Source organism: Glossina fuscipes, unplaced genomic scaffold (assembly GCF_014805625.2).
Source record: "Glossina fuscipes isolate IAEA_lab_2018 unplaced genomic scaffold, Yale_Gfus_2 1, whole genome shotgun sequence".
NCBI classification, from domain to species: Eukaryota; Metazoa; Arthropoda; class Insecta; order Diptera; family Glossinidae; genus Glossina; species Glossina fuscipes.
The window spans coordinates 30824588-30846765 of NW_023998415.1; the positions used below are offsets into that span (position 1 = coordinate 30824588).

Genomic DNA, 22178 nt, shown 5'->3' on the forward strand with positions numbered 1-22178 from the left:
ATTAAAATTAATCTTTTTTAAATGCTTCTTAGTTGGCGATCCTGAGGAATACTCATTCTTAATGCCGGTCATGAAAGCTTTAATAGAAAAATGCCGCAATGTTTTCAGTTTAGACATAAATCTACCGGACTTACCTTCTACCTCATCTGGGCCAGTATTTTTTAATGATTTTCAAATGTATAGCACCAGCAAGAAATGGCGAAATTTCATGGAAAAAATTGTAAGTAATTTTCAAAATATTTTCTATCGTTTGTCGAACATTATTATGTTATGATTAAGACAATAATTTGCAGATCGGAATAAATTACAAAATTATTTTAGAAATAAGCTTCAACAAGTTTAAAAAACGAATAGTATGTATTGTAAAAATTATGCTTATTGTTAAAATACTTTTCTTTTAAAATAATTTATGATTTTTAGGTAGCGTACGTTTTATATCCATATCATTACTGTAAGGACTTTTAAAAGGTGTAGTATCCAACATGCTCTTTGTGGTACGTTTAAACAGTTTCTCGGCGTCAATTAAACTGCCCTGCATCATAGTAGAAGCGTTACTGCCGCTTCTGTGTCTGTTCATTAGTTTTCTGTAAACGTTTGTATTTGTAAATTTCGGTGTGGACAGTATGCCATCGTAGTATGCTTTAGAATGTGATTTATCAATGGATATAATTTCAACTTTAGATTTAGACGAGCTTAGAGGACTTTCTGTTGTACGTCCACGGTAAAAAATATTACGTACTCTTGTGTTCGGTATTGAAACACTAACAGTAGTAGTAGTACTTGGCGCAGACGTGGCCTTCATTGAAGAAGTTCTTAATTTCATAGGATTCCAAACTCCTAAGTGCAGGTTTTCTACTCTAACGGAGGGATGAGCATAATTATCTGTGGGTGCGAGAATTATACGTTTTTCATTTTCAAAAGCGTTCTCCAATTCGGGTACATCAAGTATGTGCCTTGTAGTAGCTGTAAGGGTGGTTGTCGAGCTTTTGAAGTTGCCTCTTTTTTTTTTACGTATTCTACGAGGCCTGGAAGATGCGGATAAGCTAGTCATAGAGCTGGCCGAATGAGAATCATTATTAATATTCGATCCACCATTATAAGTTTGCGGCGGTTCTTCGGAAGTATTATTCGGTTCTGTTACTATTTTATTATTATTGGACGGTGCATGAGGCGGGTAAATCTCATGCTCTTGATCGTTAACAGCATCGAAAGGTACGGCGTCGTAAATTGGGACTTCGTAACTGGATTTTGGATAATCGTAAGGAGGATGTTTACGGTCTCGACTTATAGGCAACTCGTTCGACGGAGGTATATAATCATCTGCCGCTACATGAGTGGATTGTTGCGGTGGGGGTTCGTAGTGCGACGGTTGATGACTATGCGAGCTTTCTTGATGAGGATGCGGGTGTTCATAATTTTGGGATGGCGGTTGATGATCGTAACTTTCCGCAGATGAATGATCATGGTTTTGGGAGGGCGCTTGGTGAGAAGCTGAATGATCATAACTCTGAGAGGATGTTTCGTAGCCAGATGATTGTTCGTAATTTTGTGAAGGCGGACGGTGATCATAACTTTCCAAAGATGAATGAACGTCCGTTTGAGATTGTTCTTCATAAGAAGATGACTGATCATGGCTTTGGGTCGGTGCTTGGTAAGAAGATGAATGATCGTAATTCTGAGAGGATGTTTCGTAGCCAGACGGATGTTCATAGTCTTGCGAGGGCATATGATCAGCCGATGAAAGTTCATAACCCCCAGAGGGCTCTTGATATCCGGCTGAATGTTCAACATTGTGGGATGGGGCATGATGATCGTAACCATGTGTAAAGGTCTGATATGTATTAGGAAGCTCATAACTCAGTGATGGCGCCTTATATGGTGGCGAATAATCATATGTTTTCGGAGGTGCTTGATATGTTTTCGATGATTCGTCGTAACTACTGTAGTCGGTTTGGTAGTGCGAAGGTGATGTGAATTTAATTTCATTTGGTTGTGAATAGGTTATTTGAACATTCGCCTTAGGTCTTTCGGGATTTTGTGCGGTATGATCAAAATAAGAATTGATATTATATGTTGATGGTGGGAAGTAAACATCAGGGACCCCATATTTGGTAGCTGGTATACGAGCAGATTCAGTATTATGTGCACTATACGTTAAGGATGGTTTCTCGGTGTAAGACGGTGACGCACTTATGTAAATGGGTTCTGCATAAGTTATAATTTTTTTGGGATGCTTGCTATCATAATCGTGGCAACCGCGTTCAGTAGGTGTGTTATAGTTCACTTGATACGTGTCATCCGTGGAAGGTTGTTTTGATGGCGGGTAGTGATGCGGAGATGTTTTTGTTGGATGTGAAGAAGAGGTGTCTTCTGGAATTTCATAATTATTTGAGGGTGATTTGTAAACTTGCTTATTAGATTCATGTGAACCACCATATGAATACGAGGGTAGTTTCTGTATTCCTTCATATTTAACTTTCGGTTTTTCGTATTCATTGTAAAATTTAACGTTCGTAACGTGGGTATCATAACTTGATGGCGGCAAACCGAAATCATCTGATTCCAAATTTAAATGAGAGAAATCTTCAAAATATGTTGAGCTATGATCATTGTAATGGTTGCCCGGCGGCTCTGCAAAACTGTATTTAATTTTCGGCCTTTTAGGTCGTTTGTATTTATGCCTTATTGGTTCTATTATATGCTTAATAGATTTTAGCGATGCCGGATGATGAACATATATAAGCTTTTCAGCTATCGGCAAAGAAAAAGTAACATTCGTTAGATCCAACCCATCCGCTTTGTTTGACTCTTCTGTTGTTGTTGTTGTTGTTGTTGTTGTTGTCGATGCTGATATTTCTGTTGCTAAAATTTTACTTGATTGTAAAATGAAAATCAACTGGAAAAAGGAAAACAAGAACTGTATATTAAATATTGTTGATTTAAATCAAAGTTGCGCTATAATTGAGCGAAAATATCACCACACACATTCACGCAATTAAAATAAACTCTAAATGAATCAAAGTCCTTAGAATGAAATTTTGACAAAAAAGTGTTGAATTTTATAATTTTGGTTGGTTCTATTAAATGTTCGATACCGATGCCTATTGTAGATCATAGATTACTAATGAAAATGTAGAAAAGTTTTAGTTCATTTTAATATATTCAATTTTTTGGTTTTTTTTTTTTTTTGTTGCAAGTTTCATTTCAATTCGTCGTTTATTTTTTATTTAATTTGGATAGGTCTTCGAGTGTATTGCGCCCATTTTTAAACCAAATTTATCCGAGAATGCATTTGCCAACTTTTAAACTTTCATTCTCTGACCCTTGTTATTGAAAATTCCATTGACTGACGAGAGATGCGCACATTGAGGGAAATATAATGTTCACAAGACGTCTATGTTGGGGTCAATTCCTCGTGTTACAAACTAAAATACAACCTCTTTCTTATTCTGCCCTCTGGCGCCGGCAATAAAAATTGAATTCCATTACAGCAGTTGTATTACACAAAAACTAAGCGATAAAAAAATTTTTATTACACACTTCCTAAAAATTCTGCTTTTTTTTTTTTTTAAATTATCGTTTCCTTCCTCATTAGTGCTTTGTAACACACGAGGTAAATATGCATGTACATGCCTAATTCCACATTAGAAATTCATCGAATGTACGTTTTATTTGCTTGCATGCAGCCGGTTGCTTTTGAATGTGTTCGACTTGTGTGTGATTACTTAGTTATTATATATGATCGCAATTTTTTTGATAGCATCTTGCACGAAATCCAATTATAGTCGTAGCCACAAATTTCGATGTCCTCTTGTCGATTGGGCTATAAATTTTTTTTCGAAACAATAATTAACGCAGTTTGCACTTGAAGACTCCTTGCAGTTTGCACTAGAAGACTCCAAGATTTTTACATATATTCGTTAATTTGAATCCTTGCAAAGTTCTTCCACAATGTGCAATGCGTGTGAGAACCATTTGGTAGATTTTATTGCTTTTTTATATTAACTTACGCTAATAATTGCACTATAGGTGATCATTTTGTAATTTTCGTATTTTTTCATTTATAAAATTTTCACTTTTTTACAAGCACACATAATTATTAAATATATATATGTATATATATAATTTAATTGGAGTTTCCTTGAACAAACAACGCATTGGACTTTCTTTTGAAGACTAAACTCTCCTGCAAGAAAAATATAGTGTTTTATGAAAATTTGTTTTTATTTTTATTTTTTTCATAAAAAGAAAAACTTGTATAACGTATGTACAACCAGACCACATTTAGACAGAAAGAAAAAAAAAAATTAAATAAAATGAAATGGTTAGATGGAAGCACCTTCATGCACAGAAGCAACTATGGAAAATCGTATTTACGGGCGTACATGCACGTTTCCATTACTGCAATTAAACAGTGACTGAGTTTATCAAAACTTGTGCGTAAAAACTTATTATGAAACAAAAGGAAATCATCTACGCCTCATACCTCATACATTTAAATACCCTCATCATCATCTGGATTCCAAAAATTTAAAGAATTTCTTTTCTGAACATTTTCATTTCATTTTCATAACATCGCATATATTGTCGGATTCTAGATTGTTGTACTCGACCCCTCTGACCCGATCTACTGCTAATCTAATGGCGGAATTCTTATCAAAGTCGCGAAAAATTACAAGTTTGATAATATTGCATAGATGACCAGATGACCAGATGATTATTCGGTATTACCGACTATTAAAATATTCTCGAATTCATTTGCAATTCAACATTTGTCTATAAATATTTGTTTATAAAAAACAAAGAAAAAAGAAAGTTGCAGACTGGCTCTCGATAAAACTCTCTAGTCTAGCTAGTGCGCATCTAACCTGCGCCTATTCCTACTATATACTTTTGTTCAGTTATATTGATCACATGCGAAAGTGGACAGCATCCGCGTCGAGCTAAATGCATAAATGTTCAATTTAATCTACAATGGCAAAATAATAAACATAAACGTGTCGTTCATTTAATCATACCGTTTCTACGCCTACTATTTAGATGGTCTTATTAAATGTCTATATACAAGTTTGAATTAATGTTCGCTACAAATTGTAGGTTAGAGTGTTTTCTTTTAATTTTAAGAGCAAAGTATGGGCGCTTTCAACGTTGATTTATTCTCTACACTCTAGTACCGCTTTGTGATCGGGATCATTTCGATGATGACGAGACAAACAGACAAAACATGCAAAACGAACATAGTTGAATTAACTTGAGATGTTTCTGTAATGAAGAGTGGAGTTGTCTCATTGCTTTCTATTGGTCAGTCCAAGGGTGAAAGGAAAAATGTAATGTCCTTCTAGATTTAAATTTATGTCAAGATCAAAACGGCTTTGAATGAACACTTGTCATTGATATTAATTTTATTCGATCAAAATCAAGAAAATTTCCATAGAAACGATTTATGTCTCGAATGTTTTGCAATAACTTATTTTGAAATGGAGTGCAGCTACGAAAGATTTAAATGGACAAAATGGAGGCCTTTACAAATTTCCAAAGAGATAGATAGGATTTCAACCAAATTTTTGTAACTGAAAGTGAACTTCAAGAAAATCTTTATAAAATGAAAACCGAATTATCGTCAAAGCGACTTCATTTATTCTATTGCCATAGCGCAAGTCAGCACACACAACTGCAATTACAGTATGACAGAACATTTGGAAATGCCACTACTTGACAAAAGATGACGACATTGCCAGCAGCAGAAATGTATATTTAGTAGAATGTTAACTTATGACCCCGACACATTCATCGAATCCTCAGACAGAAAGTTTTAATTTACATTTTCAGTTACATTCGTACGACTTACTTGACGTGATAGTACAAAAGACTGGGCCGCGCAAACTAAAAATTGTATCCTGACAGTATTTCGATGAAGTTAACGAATAAGGACACTTTAATTAACCCTATCACAAAGGGTACATTAGGACCATTTAGTAAATTGTTATCTTCCAGTTAGTCGTTGCATTTTTGCATTTTTTGGGTTTTTTGCAGAAAATAGAAGGATTCAAAAATTTCAAAGTTCCTCAGAGGGTAAAAGTTAAAAGGATATATACCCTTATCCCGCAATATTCATTTATGTATTTCTTTTCTATCCATTTAAGCCCACTGTGCTGCATAATCATGTTAGTATTTGTTTCAATTTAAAATCTATTATGTCGTTTTTCGCTTTTTTTTTTCTTTTGCGTTTATTTGTAAGGTTCAATCCACTCAGTGTTATTTTATTTTATTTACTGTTGAAAAATTTTGAAAAAATAATAACAACAATGCAATAAAATAACATGAAGTTGTCACTTGAATTGCTGAAGCATAACACATAACATAGAAAAACATCTTTAGCTATATATATAAGTTAGCTTCGTCTCATTGAAGTTTAGTGAAGAAAAACAAAAATGATATAAAATTATGTGAAAACCTCTTAGATAAGAATTTATTAAATAATAATAAGTAAGCAATTGCACACTCTAAAGTAAAAGACATACTCTAAAGATCAATTGAACCAACAATTGTTTTTTTTTTTTAACTTTTAATTTTTATGTAATAGCAAAAAAAGTTCACTTTCAACTTCAACCCACTCTAGCAACAAGATTTTTGTATTTTCTATAAAAATAAAAAAATTAAAAAAAAAAAAACAGGCTTTTTATAACGTTTAACTCAGACGTTTGCATTTCCCGATCGTTATTGAACTTGAACTTATTGTTGTTGTTGTTGTTGTTGTATGGTTTCTGTTGCTGTTGTTTTTATTGTTGATGTTATCGTTGTTTTGCTGGTATTGCTGTCTGCGTGCATGCTGTAAGTGTGCACATGTAATAATTCACTCTCCACACAGATTCAAATGAAACTGAAGGTGATGCATACACATCTTAGCAGATAGCGTATAAAATCTTGATTTGCCGGTTTATTGTTTTTCTCTACACCATATTCAATCAACCGCAGGTATACATGTGCATTTAAATATATGCACTTGATTTTATTTCATTTGTTTATTTATTTATAAAAAATGTATACAAATGTATATATATATTTTTTGTTTTTTTCATTTTCATTTTTCTTTTTTATTATTATTATTTATTTATTTTTTTTTTTATTAAAAAATTTTCAATTTTCCAGCTTTTATGCATGTTTAAGCCAACAATATGGCCATGCATTGAATTTGTTATGTGCAGACAATTGTGCATAATCCTCTTAATGTATTAATTTTACAAAATTCAATTATCATAATTTATTATTTACTGCTAATTTAATACGATAATTATGGTTTTTAAAACACTTTAAAATCTGTGTTAAATATCCTTAGCCCTTGGATATAACGGCTTAAGCGAAATACTCATATAACGCAAATGGTTAAAACAGGTTGAAACGAATTAACCCATGATGTTATAGTAGAACCGACCGCTACATACTCTGCACTGCTTCATCTCAGGCAATCCTTGGTCCTTAAGATAATAAAAATTATATTTCGTTGCTATATAAGGCTTTGCTTTTCATCAAAACCCTTATGTGACAAAGTAGACCAATATGATGCAAATTTCGCGCAATAAATTTATATATCGAATGCAATGAATTAATTTTTACTTCATAAAGTATTAAATATCGAGGCTTTTTGCTATAAAAAGGATTATATTTTGTGCAAAACGTTTATAGAGGATGGGAGTTCAAAAAATGTTGCAATTAAATCCAAATTCAATATTTTCACATTTAATTACAATTTTTTTTATAGCGATTTTTGACGCGAATTATTAGAAATGACAAAGCCATTCTTATCTAAGTTAGAAGCTTTTTTAAATATCGCAAATATCGACACGAACTGAATAGATTTTTATTACTAGTGGTTTAGGACATAAAACCGATAGAATTGTCTATATATAAATATGTAGTATGCTAATCTATGAAGTGGAAATCGCTGAATAAAAATTGTGTAACAGCGTTATTTTTATCACCGTATCGTCATAATAAACATTTCATAAAACCATTATACCTGTCTTAAAGTAATTATTATTAATGATAATAATAATAAATTAATTATTACTAAGTATGCTATAAATGTGTATTTAAGATAAAATATAAACATATCATAACTTTCTCGCCAAGTAAAATGAAGTCTGAATGTGAAAAAACAGATTATATTTATTTTAAATATTTATTTATTTTTTTTTTTCAATCATTTTGTCGTACATAGGTACAGCCCTTATATGATGTGTATCAACGTGAGGTGGAATTAAATCTTTGGGAACCCATTAATCGTTATTGGGCTGAATGTTATGAAGCTTGTAAAGTTGCTTCAAAAAAACGCGGTACTCTGCAAGCGGACAATCGAGCTCTATTTCAGGTAAAAAGCCAATTAAAAGACTCAAATATCAAATTAAACAAAAAATATTGCATCTACAACTGATGGGATATATACATATATAATAAACACTGCCACATTTTTATAAAAGACTATTACTCTTCTCCAATTAGCAACGGGTTTTAGAACGATATCCATTCTAAATCTTGATGAATATGTTCTTAACGTCGAGATGAAATGGTCGTTGAAATTAAACAGAAAGTATTCCTGATAAGTACTTTCTAATTATAGAAAATAAATAATAAAATCGGGAATCGGTTTACGGTTCTCATTATCAAGTAACTTTTAGCGAGTAATGCGATGGTGCTACTCTAGAGTGTATATATTTCGCTCGTTAGCGAACGTAAAATGTTAGAGTTGCACCATTAACTCAACCATCAATCCCCTTATCGTTTTTGTGTTTTGTCACATCTACTGGCTCGATAATATGAGTCTTAATAGAGTTCCTAGTTTATTATCATTTTCAGAGAGAAAATATGTAAATTTCTATTTAGATATTAAAATAGATTCCCAACTTCAAAATATACGCGATTGAGTAGATCATCATAAATCGATAATATTTCGAAATTGATCGCTTCATCGCGCCTAAGATTACGTCTTGATTTCTATGTCAATTTTTAAAATTTTTCCCATGATTAAAATCGACCGTTTATTCACGGGTGAAGCGCATCTGTCAACCATGTTTCCAAATTATTAAAACTTTTATTTGACCTTTTAAAATAACAGGGCTTAGCAGCTCGTTACGACAAGCGAACCGTTATACATTTTGTATAAAATTATCAATCGGCGCCTTAAACAACCTCATTGATGGCCTTGTGCTAATAGGGCCTGCAAATGTAAAGAAGGAAAAACATATTGCGAGTATATGCGAACGTGTTCGTGATGACACGAATTTATCAATTAGATGCCACTTTCACAGCTAAATCATCTATTTATGCATCTACGTTGTCGTGGATTTGGTCCGAAAACGTCCAAATATACGCGTATTCAATATCGCATTGAATGCCCAACGAAAAGCTCGAATCCATACGTGATCCGGAAACTATATCGGGGAGCACGTGGAAGTGATCATAACTCGTTGCTTCATTTTCAGTCTTTTTCTACTTTTATTCCCGATATCTACTCACTAATGGTGTAGGATCCATTATGTTTGAATGAATATAAATAGCATCCAGAAAGATTTAAGATAAGCCTACTTTCTTAGTATGCCGATCGATTCAGAATCATTTTTTGAATCCTGAATTTAACCCCACTTGACCGGCTGTCGGTTCGTTCGCTTACTGCGTATCGTGTTCACAATTCGCAATTTTTCAAATCTTTCGACGATCACTTTCGATCTAAGGGCGAATTCCATTGCAAGTGGATTTGATCGGGCTATGTTAACGATTCCATAATTCCGCACAATGACTTATTTTGGAAAAGCGATTATAGGGAACAAGTTTGCAATTTTCAAAATTTATCAACAAAAATCACCGAGTATGTTATATCAGCGCACTACACTGGCGTGAAAAATTTGGATTGAGTTTTTTAGTTTCTCGAACGTGTCGCCGTATAACGATTTTTGACAGTAAGCCTTTATTTGGTTGAAAAGTGCAATTTTTCAAAATTTTCTTGACGAAAATAGATCCAAAATTAACTGTGTGAGCTCTGCGCCGCATAGATCTATTGTTTACACTCTTCCTCTGTGCAAGGGTTCTCATAAAAAACTAAATTTTTATATGGCAATTAAAGTCTCTACTTTGTCGTACCTTATGACGAAAAGGGAGAATAATAAGATTTTTTACAAGATAATTAATTTTACTGCAATTAAGCCACGCTACACTCATACAAGGATAATGAGTACGTATTGACATGGAACTGCGATACTGCGGTATTTTATCGCAAAAAGAAATGAAAAATATTATTAGGTAAAGTAATCTAGGGTATTCTATAGTCGGTCCGGCCTAATTATAATGTTTTTATCGGTTTTTAGTCATTTGATGTTTTTTATTTTTTATTTTTATTTATTTATATTTTAACAGAAAAAAATTATTATACCCTGGAAGGTGCACCAGCTTGAAGAAACTAAACGGTTGAGTGCGGCTGCATTACATCATAAAAGAAAATGCAGTCACATTAAGAAGAAATGGAAATGCGCGAAACGTTTCTTGTACGGGCCGCGCGGTCCGTGGTTTACGGGGTAAGTGCAAAAATTTATTAAATATTCATATAATTCAAACAAAAACAACTTAATGTCACTTATAGTGACATTATGCAGAAAATATACTTAGCTCAAGTAGATTAGGAAAAAATCAATTTAAATATTAAATTAAAAACATTTTACTATTTCTATATATTAGTAAGAATATTCGATTTACGTACTACGTCTGTTGCATAATTCAAGTTATTTATTTATTTATTTATTTATTATTATTATTATTATTATTATATTTTTTTTTCTCAATTATTTTCCTTTTTTGCAATCTTTTATAAAACGTATCAAAATAATATCAATTAAGGTAACGCACCTTGATTTTGTTTTTGTTTTCGATTAAAGATAAATAAATAAATTGAAAAAAAAAAAAAAAAAAAAAAAAAAATATGTAAAATAGAAGTTTCTGTACATATTTTATATATCAAATGTGCAAAGTGCGTAAGTGTCATATCAGAGACACCATACAAAATCCGGGCTTGGTTATGGTTTATATATTGAAGGTTATTTATAGTACGTTTGAAAGTGTATTGTTGTGGAAATTTCATGTGTGTACTCGCGCATAATGATCACATGATTTCCTTGAAACTTTTTCGGTTAATTAACTTATTTCGATCTTTTGACAACATTACATTACGATTATATTACAATTGTATTCGTTACTATACTATAGAGAAGAAAACACAAAATGATTAGTGTGTGTGTGTACATTGGGTTTGTAACATTCGGCATAACATCTCGACCGCCATCGTAGTCTTGAGCAGTATAAAATTTTGCATCGTCCTAGTACTGCACATGCATGCGTCCTCCGTTCATTGAAATTTTTTAAGCCATGAACTCTGACACAAACCTGACACATATATATATATATATATATATATATATATATACTCTTTTTATGCTCGCGAATGAAACTGTTTGAACCGTTAATTGCAGAAAGAGAGAAATAAAAAAAGACTGATGAAGAGAAAAACATCTAAACCTTTCTCTAAACGATGTGCCCTGGTCGGTGTAAAGTATATACTCATATAACTGGTATATCAGGTGTCGTAGGTTCGTCTTCAACCGATAAAAACAATTTTTACTCGACTTTCAAATACATATTTAAATAATTATTATTCACTAATAACTCTAATGTGGTAATAAATCCAACAGATTAGTTTCAACTTGTCGCCTTATTAGCGGCTTAGTGTTCAATTCGATTTTGGACATGCCGTTGAGCGTTGTGCGTTGTGGAATAAAGTCACAACACGCTTGTAGCTCGTAGTAAATAACAGATCAAGTTTGCACTTCGTATGTAAAGGCGTTAAAATTTCATAGATAATAGCATAAGCATAAGGAAAATACAAAAATGCTTTTTCAAAGTATTCCCCATTGAAATCGCTTTTAGTCACTGAAACTCGCTTTCAGTCTTTCAATTTATCCCCGCCTTTGTGGCCCTGTGTAAAACTACATTTCAACACTGGCTATTACGAATTTCTTCGACCGTTACAAAAAAAAAAGAAAGCACTAAAGTTACTGAAGAATAAGTTGTAAGCCTATGAGACTCATCATTAGTTAGTTAGTTAGTTAGTTAGCTTGCTTTGAATGACTGAACGATTCTTAATGAAAAGTGGATGACTGGCGATTAGCTTAATCGCTATGATTGTTTGAAAAGTCTTTCTTTCCTAAGTTTTTCACAATCGTTTTCGAAGGTGCCTAGCATAGGTGCATAGAATGCTACATAATCAGTAGTTTCCGGCCATACGTTCAAAGAGCGGGAAATGTCCTTATTGACAAAGGACGACTGCAATTTGTCATGTATCAATTGGATTTTTTTTATAAAACATTCAGTTGTTCGTTGAGCGCAGTATCATTACAATGCCCGCCATTTAGCACTAGTAGGCATAAATTTGTCGCAGTCAGCAATGAAAAAAAAAGGAAAAACTAAGATTCTCAAAATCTAAGATATTCTCAAAAACTATAAGAGAAACAGGAACAAACATGTCGGGAACGATAGCAAGTGAGAGATCTCTTGCATAAAAGGTTCCAGTTACGCTTTTATATCCATCATCGAAGGATGAGGGCTTTGATTGATCATTGATCTTTGGTTTTTGTCAGAAAGTTTGAAACAACCAGGTAGCAGCTTCAGTGACTCCATAAAGCGTATATATTCTTGAGCAACATCAATCTCTGAATTGATTTAAGCATGTCCGTCCGTTCGTCTGTCTCTCTGTGTAATACCTGTTGTAAGTATCCTTTTTATTCAGAAAAATATAATATATGTACTGGTGCAAGAAAAGCGTTATGCCGGAATGAGAAGGACATTCGAAAACCTTGCACCTTTAAGCTGGTTTCTGCGCGTTATAAAGATATTGAAAAAAAAAAAATTAAATCTTCATCTACATCGGATGCGCGTGGTCAATTTTTTGTCGATTTTTGTACAGCCACTACAGTATCACCCACAGCATATATGTTCGAATTTTTGTGGATTTATCTCCTATAGCGTAAATAAGTAAATAAGTAAATAATCAATTTTTGTTCCTTTTGAAAAACATAGGTATTTGCAGTCTACATAGTGCTTTAGGTGTGTCTGTCAACCGATATGACCCGTTTTGAACGCCAACCTGCAAGCAAGAACTTTCAATGTTTCTACCAAAGGGGAATGCGTAAATCGGTTCAGAATCTGATGGTGGTCAAGAAATATATGCTTTGTGGTGTGTCTCTGAATCTTCCTTTGGGTGTTGCAAACGGATTGATAAAATGAATAAACTCCCCGCCCTTCAATGATGGGCATAAAATTTAAAAAGGCTTTTTTAATAAGTGTGATATTCGGACTTTCAGATATGAAAGTTAAAGTTGTAAAGTACTGTAAAGGAAGCGTTTTCCTTCCTTACTGATAATAAATCCGTCTGCACAAATGTCTACCATTAGACCCTAAAACCTTTCAGTCTGTTTTGTTCTTCCGCACTAAAGACTAAATATCCCTTTGGTTGACCATTGCCTTACACACCTTCTCTTGGATACGAGTATCTTCCTCTGCGCTACCGTGAGATCATCCTTTCCCGCACAAACCTTTGGTAATTTAGGTTCATCTAAAATAGAAAATATATATAAAGAAGAAAGAAAACAAGAAGAAGAAAAACTCATTGTATCAGGACTATGCAACATACGTTGTATGGATAGTCCGCTCATTATATGCTATGTCTCCGAAACAGAAAAATATGCCTATCAATAATATATGTATAAGTAACACACATATAAGTAATATACATAAGTATTACCATGCCTGATCTTTTCCTAGGGAAACAAGTCATAAATTCTCTCGATGAACAAGTTGCAATCCGTTGCGCAACATGCCTATATACCTGCATACGTTTTTTACTTTTACTTATCAACAAGCTACATTTAGCATTGAACTATTCACATTATGCAAAGGCACATACCTAACGGTCTTGTGATTTTGCAAAGTCATGTACCTAATGGTCTCTATTTACGGGCGTTGTCATGCTTGTATATTGACAGCTAGCACATTGAATCGTTAGCGGCTTCTATACATGTTCGATCATACTATTTGATACCTAAGTTAGCATTCATAATAAGATATACGTAAGAATATCATTACAACACATATACAAGTGAGTGTTGAGATTGTAACACAGGTATAGTCAAAACATCTATATAACGGGACAGCGATAGTGATCGCGACTATAAAAGAGCGTGTCGCAATACGCTCATCCTTTCAGTCGCGTTACAGCAGCCAGAGGTGAGTAATCACAGGCAACATATTTATTTGACGTTACCAACAATGTTATTTTTTGGCTTTACGGATAGGGGATGGCAGGCTCAGCTTAGTCATCATCCCTGAATAACCGACAGGGCTACTAAACTTTACGGATAGGGGTTGGCAAGCTCAGCTTAGCCGCCATCCCTGAATGACTGAGGGACACTCTCTTCAGCGACGTAAAACGATTAGGGACAATAAAAACAAATAGAATATAGGCAGGGACGGATGAGTGGCCCTATAGGCCCGCAGTTGGCTGCTATAACACCTGCGGCGTATTTTTTCTGCAGAATTTCGCTGAACGGACAAAACGTGGAAAATAATCTCTCAGGACTTTAAAATCGACGATAATATATAATGAATATCGAAAATACCTATACCTAAAAATTCGCCCAATACAGAGATAGTTTTAACGATGCAGTTCAAGTTCTTGTACGGCAAGCTCGAAAATCAAGGTTTCGAGAACATCATTAAAGATATTTTTATTTTACATCTCTTCCGTGACGTCTGCATGCCACACCATTTGGTGTTTGGCTTTGTTAATCCCCAATTGCTGTTTGTACTTATCAAGTTATCCAGCGCAATCGATCTACGCGTGCGGGGACCCCTGGTATAGAGTAAGAAAATTGACATTTTTGAATAATTTAAAATTTTCTACCCATGCTTCGATGCAAATGATATACGACACATTTACGAGGTAATAATTCGGCTGTTGGACTTTCGATAGCCATGCACGTTTGATAGAAGATTAACGTAGTAATAGAGCCACGTTTCCTTTGGAAACCACTTGACAAACCACGCCTCTCTGTTAAAGTAATCTTTAGAATCTCCGAACTTGCTGTCTATTTTTTTTTTCTTCCTTCTGAAATGAAAAATTACGCCAATTGATTCGAAAAGTTTGCGCAATATAAGTGTTGATCTTAAAATTTATTCTTCAAAGTCGTTTTGGTCTTTTTGTCACTTTGGTCTGCGGAAATAACTTTTCGGATATATTCAGTATATATATTAGATGTATGTTTTTTTATTTTAGCAACGTCATCTTGCAGCAGTAGCAGTAGCAGTAAATGAACAGCATCAATTATCATCAATACTGTCTATACGTGTGCGAAATAGGACGCTTGCGTTTACATACCATGTTACTATCAAATTTCTTCTGTATTTTTGATGAAACATATTCACTTTGATTTGAGAAATATATTTGATGTGGCTGATAGGCTATAGGTAGAGAACTTGACCGTTTACCTTTAAATTTTATTATTATTATTATCATGAAATAAATCCTTAGACTAAGAAGAAAACATTGAAGCCGATAGGCTGACTGAACTGTAAAGAAGAAAATTAGATATCAAGCCCTACTAGTTTTAATATCGCGTTCTGTAGCTGATTTTAGAATGTCGATCTTATCCAATAACTTTGCAAGACAAAATAGGAGAAAGATTGGACCATAGTTCGATGCGATGGATACATTTTTAGACTTTGGAATTGGAAAAATCCCATATAATAAAGGTTCACTAATATCTTTTTGCTTGAATTAGACTAAGTAGTGATTATTTAGTAAGAAATGCAATCTAGACCGGATGTCCTCACCGTTGATTTGGAGAAACAACTTTCAAGTTCTAAGGTAGATAGATGTATAATTTTCCAGGAATATGGCACATCTATCAATAGCATTCGGAAGAGAAATTGAAGTTTATTTTCGACAAAGACATTAGAGAGGTTGCTCTTAAAGGAGTATTCGTAGCACATTTTTTGAAAATAATTACAGGTCTCATCTCTGCAGATGGCAGAAATTTTCATTCAAATTTGAAGTTTCACTGAGTTTCTTGCTTTTGTTCCAGACAATCTTCATTTATGTGTTTCTGTGATTTCGTTTCGAAAAAACTTCCAAACGCCTTTGACTTTCATAATTCCTTTCTGAACAGAGCATTGACCTTTTTATATAATAACAAATGATCATGATTAGGACATCGGTTAAAGCGGTGCCATGAACACAATTCGTCTTTCAGTTAAAGCTGTTAAAAAAAGCTGTTGAGGAATAGAGAGATGAGCAGCTGTGCGAATGGCCGTACACATAATAGCAGCATCATGGCTGCATCCCCGCTAAATGTCTTTGAATTCAAAAATGGCTCGGCCTATTTGGAGTAATTAATCCAATCCGCTTCACACAAGAGGAGCTTAACTTGTTTTACCGGAGTAACAAAGGAGTTTGAAGGATTAAGAACGTGTATTATTGGAGAGCGATCACTACTATGTATATCATCAGAAATAGACCAGAAAACAAAAGGAAAAAGTGGCGGAGAACAGCAAGTTAAATAAATAAGCGAAAAGGTGCGACGAGCTGAGAAACGTGTTGATCTTCCATGATTTAACTTGCAATTGCTTAAAGGCAATTGCTTTGAATGAAGTACCATGACTATTGCACCCTGGCAAACCCCAGATAGGGTTTAAGGCTGTTAAAGTCGTCACATATAATTAAAGGGGGAGCAAATGCGGAAAATAGGAATTATAAAGCTCCTGCTGAGAAAACGACTGCGAAGGTGGGATATAGAGCGAAAGCACTGCACATTTTTTGATTAAATTAATTTATATCGCAATGGTCTGAATGTTTGAGTTTAAATTAATGCGTTTTTGAGCGATATTGAACTTTCTAAAAATACCAACCCCTTGGGTTGAATATTTGAATTTTGATCAGCATTCACGAAGTATTCAGTATATGAGTTGGGTGGGATAGGATTACAAGAATTTCTGCGATGGGTCTCTTGAAGGGACGTAAAGGTTGGGTTGAAAGCACTCATAGTACATTGTGCGGGTTTAGTTTATTAGGCTTAAGGATAAATGTTGTTGTTTTGACTTTTTGAATATTTGTTGTTCCTTTATTTTTTTTTAACATTATTTGTTCCGGATGATAGGTCAGATTTGTCATTAGCAGGAGTTGGTGTTGATGGCCCGCTGGGAGCGAGGCGATAATATGACATAGGTATTACTCTTGTTAGTTCCTTGTATTGTTGGATTTATTTCCCGGTGCTTTCGTCGCGCTTCGCCAATACTGCAGTACGTGCATACGTTTTGCTTTTTAGAATCTCACGCAATTATACATAACTTAAAGATTGTTTACCTAACGCCGAGTTTAGTTTAGTGAACTTATAAACTTCAGTTACATTTTGAGTACGCATTTGACGAACTATTTCCTCTTCTGGTGGATGTTTTAAACACGCCTTTCACTGAGTTGAGTTTGGCGCGCAATTTAGCGGAAATTGGGCACAAATTAGCAAGTGATTTGAACTTCAAGACTTTCGCTGTCGCACGTGCATTACCAACGAGAACAAGTAGATTACCATCGCGAGCGATAAAAACAGAGTCAATATGTGTTGTTATGACGTTTACGGCGAAAGGGCTAATCTGTGATATTGTTATGCTAGCGTCAGTTGAAGAAATTGCAACATATTTTTTATCAATCGTAGTGGTCTCACCGGATGACAGTAACGGAAAGTCCGAATTTTTTATTTTTCTCCTTTGTGGTGATTTATCCGCCAATAAGTGACATCTATTGGCAGTTTTTATCTGACGGTCACTTTATTAGGTAGTTACCTATGAAACATTAAATGCTCCCACTTGAAAAAAGGTTTGAGAATTATTAAATAATATAAAATGTCAATTGTCAACTTTTTTTCAATATTTTTTCCCTTTTTTTAATATAAACTAACAAACGCACAGCCGCGGTAGCCGCGATACTTACCTTAGCAAAACGACTAAAAAGACAATATTGTCAGTGAGACACAAGACAAATGCACGAAAAGAAAATACAAAGTAAACAAAAAAGTAAACATGTATTATCCAGAACACAAGTCAGAATCGATGGTTTAAGTTGATTTTTGAAGTTTTTATTACGATCGTGATATTTTATTTGCAAAATGCAATGAAGAAGCATATGCATCGTATTAAATTTCTTAAGTAAGATTGGCGGATATTTACGGATTGACAACTATCTAGAACTGTGCTCACTTGCCCTATAACTTTCATAGTCTGCGCTACATATTTCCGGGTCTTATGGAATAAAGAAAAATTTTTAAAAACTATGTTCGGTCGTCGAGAAAAACTTGATCCAACAATCAAGATGAAGTCATTTAATCGTTTATACTTTGCCTTCATCGTACTTACTACGTTTAGGTCATTAATATGACATAGATATTTATGCTAACCTAGGAATAGAATACGAAGACACTATTTATGTACTTTCATTTATAACAATCAGTGGCATCCACCAGAGATCCTAAAATCACACTATCCAAAGATTGACCTTAAATATGGTCATACTATGGCAGTAATCAAAAAAAAAAAAAAAATTCTTTTATGAAAACTTGGAGAAATAAATTAAAATTTCAATATGTAATTTTATTAATATTAAATTACAATCTAGACAGCTAGATATTAAGCTTGAAGCGACAGTTTATCAAAAACATTAAAAAATCGAAAATATTTGATTGCTATGATTATTGTCAATGAACCAATTGATTGTTTTACGATTGCACGTAAAAGTCCTTACCTCATTGTTTATGTAAATAAGTTGAAATTAAAAATTAAAGAAATTAATTATTATTCGATATCATTTCTTAAGTCTCGTTTATATTGCCACATAATTGAGAAAATTGAGAGTTGTTATGTTTTTAAAAACTTCATCTAAAATACTCTCTACGCAGAATTTTTCATTAAGATTTTCAGAAAAAAAAAAAAAAAAAAACAAAATTAAAAAAATGATGCCAAAAATTTTTGACGCACATTAGGTGCTGATTATAGAAAATAAAAATAAATCAATCGTAGAAGGAAAAAACAAAAAAGAGATGAACAAACGAAACGAAAAGTTATTCATTTAAAATTACACATATATACACATATATTTAATAAAATAATCATTTTTCTCATGACTTGAATGAAATCTAGAACTAGGAGTTGATTGAGGTTTACATACATTTTAAATAAACAGTTATTGCGGCTAGTTATGCATTTACATAAATAACAAAATAAAGTAACAAAGGCAGTTTAAACGTATTCCATAGCGAACTGATTATCGGTCGTCAACATGTTAATGATCACAAGTTTTATAAAAACATTTAATGATGATAAGCATAAGCGGGAAAAGCGGGTACTTTTGCGACAGCTGGGTAGGCCGAAAATACGGGCTTGGCAAGAACAGGGCCGGGCGCTACTACTTTGGCCACAGGTGCAGCAACTTTAACGGCTAACGGTTCTCTTTGTACAACGGCATTAAAACCATGAACGGGATCAGCGGTATACTGTACAATGCGTCTAGTACCATCCGGTTCGACCAAGGAGTAAGCACCTTCCACAACATCACCATTACGGGTTTCATGTTGACTCTTAACGTCACCGGTAGAACCATCCTGCACAAAAAAAAAAAAAAAAAAAAAAAAAAAAAAAAAAAAAAAAACCAACCAACCAAATAAAATCATAGGTGTTATGATGTCGATTAAATAGATATCCTTATGGGCGGGTACCTACATGAATATCATAACTGTAACTATACTGAGGATTAGGATCGTATGGTTCGGGTACCGCCACTTTAGCTACAACAGGAGCAGCGACCTTCGCCACAGCTGGGTAAACAGGAGCAGCGTATTTCGCGACAGCTGGTGCGGCATACGTGAACGGTCCATGATATGCGGGCGCTGGTAGAACGACTGCCGACGCTATAGCCATAAGAGCACTGAATATAATTAACTGCAAAACCAAAACAACAACAACAACAACAACACATTTCGATTTATTTTAATTTTTGCCTTTCTTCGACTATAGGACAAAGGATAACTCGCCTTTTGTACCATATTGTTTGCTATGAAAATGCTAGACAACGAACTTAACTATACCGTGCGTGTGCTAATGAATTAAAACCGTCTTAAATTCAAACGCTGTTTGCAATTCTAAATCCATCATACAGTTCCTTATATACTCGACAAGAAAACTTATGTTAGCTTGTGCCACACTTAAGAAAATTTTTGTTTTGGTTTATTTTTTTTTTTTTTTTTTTGTTAATATAAAATTCATTTGTTTTTCTTGATTTGTTTGTTTTTCTTTTTTTTTTGTTTTTTTTTTTTAATAAAACGCGTATCAAACATATATGTGCATACGCACACATTTCTAACAATAACCGCCGCCCTCTTACATAGATTTAGTGCGGTGGTGGGTAAAATTTATGCAAAATTATTGTATACGCGCAACATAGACAGAATCTATATGACAGAAACATACCAAAAACATATATGCGGAGCACCTATAACAACAGCATTGTATAATAAAGTACAACAAACGTTTGTGTTACTGCATTGTTATTATTAAGCAGTTAGCAACAATCAACAATCGATACATGGATGGATTGATAGATGGATGCATGGCATTACAATTTTGTTGTGATTTTTGTAACCTCCAAATATAATATGCATTAAAAGTTTAAGATCTGATGAAGATTCCCTCTCTAATATCTTATATTGAATTCATCTTAAACTACTAAAATTTCATCATTATCAAGAAAGTTAAATAACTGGAAAAGCATTTCATAGATGAAATCAATTCATAAACTGTCTATAATTTGTACGTATGTAGACCTTTATAGAGAATCCAACTGAAACAGTCATCACAATTGATCCTCTAAGCAGAGTTTAACTACTACGCATATTATTTATTACGTAATTCGTGCATACCCGAAGCCGTGTCCCTTTTATTTATTCCATAATGTAAAAAAGAAGGCGACATTTTGAATCTGTATCGTATAAGTTATTGGTGGGTATTCGACAATCGATGTAAAGGTATCTCATTGTCCTCCTATTTGATCGTCACCTACAGTAAATGTATATAATAAGCGCGACAAGTTCTTTAGGCCTATAGTCACCAGCATATTTTTGGGAGCAGTTCTGTGCTATTATTATTATTATTGTTATTATTACCATTAGTATTACATGTAACACCAAAGTTCTCTGTCAACGTTTACTGCATCTGGCTGCCGTACATTCACCAGCGCAACAGGACTTTAAATCAAAGGCGATATTATAGAAAATCAAAAAAAAAAAAAAAAATATTAAGAATGTTTTTACAAAAGCTTTTCATATCAAGTGGTTTGCATTTTTCTTCATGAAACTTTCAATTTACCTTCGTTCCTTTCAATTTGGCCTATAATAACTGTACAGTGTTGAGCATAAATTGTTAAAGAACATTTCTATAATTTTTAATCATTTAGAATCTAATGAATTAATAAAAGGAGTTTAATATTTCGCGGTACAAGCAGATAGAAAATACATAACTTATTACATAAGTGCTTGTGACCCTATCTCGCACTTCACATCTCACTTCAAAATATTATGCCGTCAAAGGATTTTACATTTCTATTCGAATCCGTTAGTTGGGATAACGTAGGTTGTATTTGCAAATGAATTATTTACGAAAACTTGTATTTATAAGGTTACCATGCTTCCTCTCGACTCTTCCGTTTGTGTCTTCACTCTTTTGACTTTCGCCTTCGGCAAATATTCCCTTTCAAAGGTCAGCCATCAATAACAAATTTCCTTCTGAGATTTTCGTGTTAAACGCCAGCTAAATAGGGCTACTTCACCTTATGATGTCTGCTGAATTACGAGTCCAATTAGAAATTTTACTTCTTAGAAAATCGGATTTGTTTTATGCAGATTCATATTTTATTAAATATGCGATTTTCGTAGTAATATAAGGAACAATTTTTTCAAGTTGGAGGCGAAGAGATTTCTTCATCTCTCTTCCTTTATCACTGCATTGTCCTATTCGTCTTATTTGACTGCAATTAAGTGTAAAATACG

The 22178-nt window shown here is 33.7% G+C and overlaps 3 protein-coding genes across 4 annotated transcripts in view; 1 reads left to right on the forward strand and 2 right to left on the reverse strand.

Annotated features, from left to right (window-relative positions):
- Positions 1-22178, forward strand: part of LOC119645266 (neurobeachin-like protein 1) — a 100556-nt gene that overhangs the window by 9065 nt on the left and 69313 nt on the right. For both annotated transcript variants that reach the window (XM_038045378.1, XM_038045379.1), the window contains 3 exons: positions 33-220; positions 8219-8368; positions 10408-10565. In XM_038045378.1, coding sequence (XP_037901306.1) covers positions 33-220; positions 8219-8368; positions 10408-10565 — 496 coding nt within the window. The remainder of the gene's footprint in view (positions 1-32; positions 221-8218; positions 8369-10407; positions 10566-22178) is intronic.
- LOC119645267 (extensin-2) lies at positions 336-4106 on the reverse strand. The gene is made up of 2 exons (XM_038045381.1): positions 4011-4106; positions 336-2896 (listed from the first exon to the last, which is right to left on the reverse strand). Exons 1-2 carry the CDS (start codon positions 4059-4061, stop codon positions 398-400), a joined length of 2550 nt encoding a protein of 849 aa, XP_037901309.1. The 5' UTR covers positions 4062-4106; the 3' UTR covers positions 336-397.
- On the reverse strand, positions 11655-20390 carry LOC119645269 (larval cuticle protein A2B). Its single transcript, XM_038045383.1, has 3 exons — positions 20169-20390; positions 19858-20076; positions 11655-19739 (listed from the first exon to the last, which is right to left on the reverse strand). The coding sequence occupies exons 1-3, from the start codon at positions 20178-20180 to the stop codon at positions 19449-19451; spliced, it is 522 nt and encodes a 173-aa protein (XP_037901311.1). The 5' UTR covers positions 20181-20390; the 3' UTR covers positions 11655-19448.

Bases quoted from the DNA above. Each gene is read 5' to 3' on its own strand.
- LOC119645267 (XM_038045381.1), bottom strand. From the start codon at position 4,061: ATGAAAAAATACGAAAATTACAAAATGATCACCTATAGTGCAATTATT. The intron at 2,897-4,010 runs GTAAGTTAATAT...TCCTTTTTCCAG, and splicing joins CCTATAGTGCAATTATTAGC to TTGATTTTCATTTTACAATC.
- LOC119645269 (XM_038045383.1), bottom strand. The intron at 19,740-19,857 runs GTAGGTACCCGC...TTTTTTGTGCAG, and splicing joins GTTACAGTTATGATATTCAT to GATGGTTCTACCGGTGACGT.